The sequence below is a fragment of the Leopardus geoffroyi genome, chromosome A2, assembly GCF_018350155.1.
Source record: "Leopardus geoffroyi isolate Oge1 chromosome A2, O.geoffroyi_Oge1_pat1.0, whole genome shotgun sequence".
Classification (NCBI taxonomy): Eukaryota; Metazoa; Chordata; class Mammalia; order Carnivora; family Felidae; genus Leopardus; species Leopardus geoffroyi.
Window position 1 is genome coordinate 6,926,153 of NC_059331.1, and position 5,080 is coordinate 6,931,232.

The window sequence follows — 5,080 nt, forward strand, 5'->3', positions numbered from 1 at the left end:
AAATTTTTCAAGGAAAAATTAAGTATCTCCTTATCAATAAGTATGTTAAAAGTAAGTAATTAAACTCTCCAATCAAAAGGTAGAGATTGGAAGAAAGATAAAGGAAACAAGATGTGAATGGGGCATCTGGGTAGCTCAGTTGTTTAGCATTAGACTCTTGGTTTCTGCTCAGGTCATGATCTCATGCTTTGTGAGTTCCAGCCCCATGTCGAGCTCTGAACTGACAGTACAGAGCCTCTTTGGGATTCTCTCTCTCCCCCTCTCTCTGGCCCTCCCCCAATTCTTTCTGTCTCTCTCTCAAAATAAAGAAATAAACATAAAAATTTAAAAAAAAAAGGAAACATGATGTGAATATAGGTTGTTTATGACACTCACTATGGATCCACAAACAGTAATAGGTTTTAAATGAAAAAATAGAAAAATAGACTCCAGCCAATTCGTTGCCAAAAAAGAACTAATATGAGAGAAGAAAAATAGACTTTAAGTCAAAAATATTAAAATTAACAAAGAAAATAAGATGGAAAATAAATAGATACACAGAGACAGGGATTAAAAGGTCTATAATCAAGATGATATAACAATTATAAACATACATACACTAAACAACAGGGCCTCAAAATACATGAAGCAAACATGACAGATGTGAGGTAAGAAATACACATTTCCACAATAATACTTAGAGACTTCAATACATCACTTTCCACAAAGGTTAGTGCCCTTGGATAGATCAACGAGAGAACTTGAAAAACAGTATAAACAAACAAAACCAATATATGTAAACATTCCATCCAACCACAGTACGAGACCCATTCTTCTCCAGGATAGATCATATCAAGGCCACAAAGCAAGTTTCAATAAATTTAAATATTGAAATCGTACAGTGTCTTTTCTGACCATCACAGTGTGAAGCTAGAAATAAGAAGGAAAAATGGCAACTAACAAGTATAGGGAAATTAAACAACACACTCCTGAAAAAACAATGGTATCTTACCCATGAGTTTTCTCAAGGCTCCCTTCATATCCCTGTTCCTCAGGCTGTAGATGAAAGGGTTCATCATTTGAGGGACAACAGTGTACATCATTGAAAGCACCGCAGTGTTTCTGGAAGAGTTAGTAAAAGCAGAACTAATGTACACCCCCAAACCTGTCCCATAGAACAAAGACACAACTGACAGGTGAGACCCACACGTAGAAAACGCTTTATACTTTCTGCCCACGGATGGCATCCTCAAAACAGAGGACACTATCTGAGTGTAAGAGAAAATGATTCCACATAAAGGAATACCACCAAATACGCTAGTTGCAAAATATATCAGGATGTTATTGACGAGGGTGTCAGAACAGGCGAGCTTGATGACCTGAACAACCTCACAGAAGAAGAGAGGGATTTCAACATCTGTGCAGAATGTCAGCTGCAACACCATCAGACTGTGCATCAGGGCATCCACAGTGTTAATGCACAAGGAGACTAGAATCAGCAGGCCACAGAAGTGGGAGTTCATGATGACTGTGTACCTCAGTGGGTGACAAATGGCCACATAGCGATCATAGGCCATTGCCGCAAGAAGGAAACTTTCCAAACTAGCAAAAACTAGAACAAAGTAGATCTGGGTGAGGCAGCCTGCATAAGTGATGCTCTGACTCTGGGCCTGGATGTTCACCAGCATCTTTGGGATTGTGGTTGTGCTTAAACAAATGTCAGTAAAGGACAGGTTGGAGAGGAAGAAGTACATGGGGGTGTGGAGGTGGGAGTCTGAGCTGACGGCCAGGACGATGAGCAGGTTTCCTAGGATGGTGACCAGGTATATGGACAGAAACAGAATAAAGAGAAAGGGCTTCAGTTCTGGATCCTCTGTCACTTGCATAAGAAGGAATTCGGAAACTGCTGTTTTGTTGCTGGGTCCCATGTTGTCGATGAATCTGATGGAGAAGGTGGAGTGACAACACAATCACATGTGTGTTTTCTAGACCAGCAGGAGGAGCATCACCAATGACAGACACTGTCTTAGGATGGGACAGAGACTAACAGAGAGGATTAAGAAGAAGGTGCCGTCTGTATGCATGTGATTCTGTTCCTTTAACAGAACCTGAAGCTGATACACCAGAGTGTCATCCATTGTTATTTCCCACAAGGATCAAGAGGAGGCCAATTCAAATATTGCACTAAATATACCATTTTGATTATTTGAAACATTTGGTAATTTTATGAAGAGAAACAGACTGGGGAGGCAGCTGAAGATTCTGTCTGGATCCCCAGAGACCTCGGAGGCAAGCAACTCAGATAATATACAATTATGTCGAGAACCAAGAATAGGAAGATTAGGTAAACTTTACCAAATTTCCTGCCCTCTCACTGCCACAAAATTGTAAGTAAATGCCACAGACTTGTTTAACAGTCATCCTGTTTTGTTTTGTTTTTTTTTAAAAGCAGATTTCTACTTAGGAAGAAATGGTCCTGGCCATACTAGAGAGTGGATACAACATTAATTAATGGAGACACCTGAGTATTGGTGCAAAGTACAAGGAAACATATGAAGACTATCAGAGGCAGAAGGACCTTGGATAAGTTGGTTCTAATCATCTAATACATGTACTCTCTTCATGGCTTCCCTTGGATGAACCTGTAGTAAAACATCTGCCTTCATTTCCAAACATTGATGTAGGTTACCTGGCTGGTATCACAGTGTAATAATGATTGACATTACCCTCGAATGCACCATCTGGGAGATTTGTACTCAGAAAGGGCAGAGGGACTGAATAAGACCTAAGCTCCTGAGCAAGATGCATCATCTATGGGAGGAGGTTCAGATATGCCACTACTTTTCATAGGAAGGATTGCTGGAATAAGTGGTCACATGCACAGTGCAGTCTCTGTATCCCTAGAGATTCAATTTCCAAAGCTCCTCATTAGTCAAACAATTTTATTGTCACTGAGATCCCAGGGCAGTGCAAATCCTTCAAGACCAAAACTCTGGAAGGAAGGACTTCCCTGACCCTGTGTGTCCAGGTGCACACCATGTAATTTTCCTCACCTATGTCTGCTCATCTCCATTTCAAATGCTTGGTAAATGACACACCATCCTTCTCTAATTGGATAAGAGTCTTCTTGTCTTAGTTGTGGACAAAGACATTGCTCTCTAATCAATGGCATCAAGAATTTTGGTACCTATTTGGGATGTAAGAATACAGTGTGCAAGTTCATATATCTATTATATATATTTTAATATATCTTAAATATTATATATTTTATGCTATATTATATGTATATATTTAAATAAGATTTTTAGATTTAAATTCAAGTTATTTAACATACAGTGTTACGATGGCTTCAGGAGTAGAACCCAGTGATTCATCTCGTACATAAGACACCCAGTGCTCATCCCAACAAGTGCCCTCCTTACTGCCCATCACCCATTTAACCCATCCCCCCAACCCAACTCTTCTCCAGAAACCCTCAGTTTGTTCTCTGTATTTAAGAGTCTCTTACGGTTTTTCTCCCTCTGTGTTTTTATCTTATTTTTCCTTCCCTTCTCGTATGTTTATCTGTTGTGTTTCTCAAACTCCATATATGAGTGAAATCATATGATATACGTCTTTCTCTGACTGACTTATTTCACTTAGCATAGTACCCTCTAGGTCCAACCATGTTGTTTCAAATGGCAAGATTTCATTCTTTTTCATCATTGAGTAGTATTCCATTGTGTATATATACCACATCTTCTTTATCTACTCCCCAAGTATGTTAACTAACTTGAATATAAATTAAAAAATAAATAAAAATAAAACAAATATAGCAACAAAAAAAGGAATGCAGTTCTGAAACATGCTAAAACATGGACAAACCTTGAACACATCATGCTAAGTGAAATAAGCCAGATGCAAAAGTACATGTATTTTATGATGTGTCTTATATGAAATATCTAGAGTAGGAGAAATCATAAGAGACAGAAAGTAGACTAGAGGTTGTCAAGGGCTGGTTGTGTGACATTAGAATGAGTTATTGCTAAATGGCTACAGATTTTCTGTTTGATTCTGAAAAGCTGTGAAAATAGACGCAATGGTTGCCCAATATTGTGAATGTAATTTTACCATTAAATTGCATACTTAAAAATCATGAAAGTTGTGTATGGTGTACAAGGGGTCCAGTTTCATTCTTTTGCATGTGGCTGCCCAGTTTTCCCAGGATCATTTGTTGAAGAGACTCTTTTTTTCCCATTTTTTTTTTTTAGTTTTTATTTAAATTTCAGTTAGTTAACATATAGTACTGTATTAGATTCAGGTTTACAATACAGTGATTCAATAATTCCATGTATCACCTGGTGCTCATCATGGTCCTCATCACCTGTTTAACCCAGCCCCACCCACCCACCACCTCTCTGGTAACTACCAGTTTCTTCTCTATAGTTAAGAGTCTGTTTCTTCAAAACAGATGAACAAAGGGGAAGGGAAGCAAAAATAAGATAAAAACAGGGAGACAAACCATAAAAGACTCTAAAATACAGAGAACAAATTGAAGGTTTGTTGTTTGTAAATGGGCAATGGGCATTAAGGAGGGCACTTGCTGGGATGAGCACTGGGTGTTATATGTAAGTGACGAATCATTAAATTCTATTCCTGAAATCATTATTACACTATATGTTAACTAACTGGGATTTAAATTTTTAAAAGAAGAAAAGTAAAACAGAATAAATGAGTTTGTTTTTCGTTTGGCCTCTCTCCTTTTTCCCTTTGCTCATTTATTTCTTTTTTAATGTTTTTATTTATTTTTGAGACAGAGAGAGACAGAGCACAAGTGGGGGGAGGGTCAGAGAGAGAGGGAGACACAGAACCCGAAGCAGGCTCCAGACTCCGAACTGACAGCACAGAGCCTGATGTGGGGCTCGAACTCACAGACTGCGAGATCATGACCTGAGCTGAAGTCAGACACTCAACCGACTGAGCCACCCAGGTGCCCCATCATTTGTTTTATTTCTTAAACCACATTAGGGGCGCCTGGGTGGCGCAGTCGGTTAAGCGTCCGACTTCAGCCAGGTCACGATCTCGCGGTCCGTGAGTTCGAGCCCCGCGTCAGGCTCTGGGC

At 39.2% G+C, this 5,080-nt stretch overlaps 1 protein-coding gene across 1 annotated transcript; it reads right to left on the minus strand.

The window, feature by feature from the left end:
- Positions 1 to 953: 953 nt before the first annotated feature.
- On the minus strand, positions 954 to 1,925 carry LOC123607371 (olfactory receptor 7G1-like). The gene has a single exon (XM_045496543.1). It carries the CDS (start codon positions 1,905 to 1,907, stop codon positions 954 to 956), a length of 954 nt encoding a protein of 317 aa, XP_045352499.1. The 5' UTR covers positions 1,908 to 1,925.
- Between the last annotated feature and the right edge of the window lie 3,155 nt (positions 1,926 to 5,080).

Coding starts and splice junctions, on each gene's coding strand:
- LOC123607371 (XM_045496543.1), bottom strand. CDS start 1,907: ATGGGACCCAGCAACAAAACAGCAGTTTCCGAATTCCTTCTTATGCAA.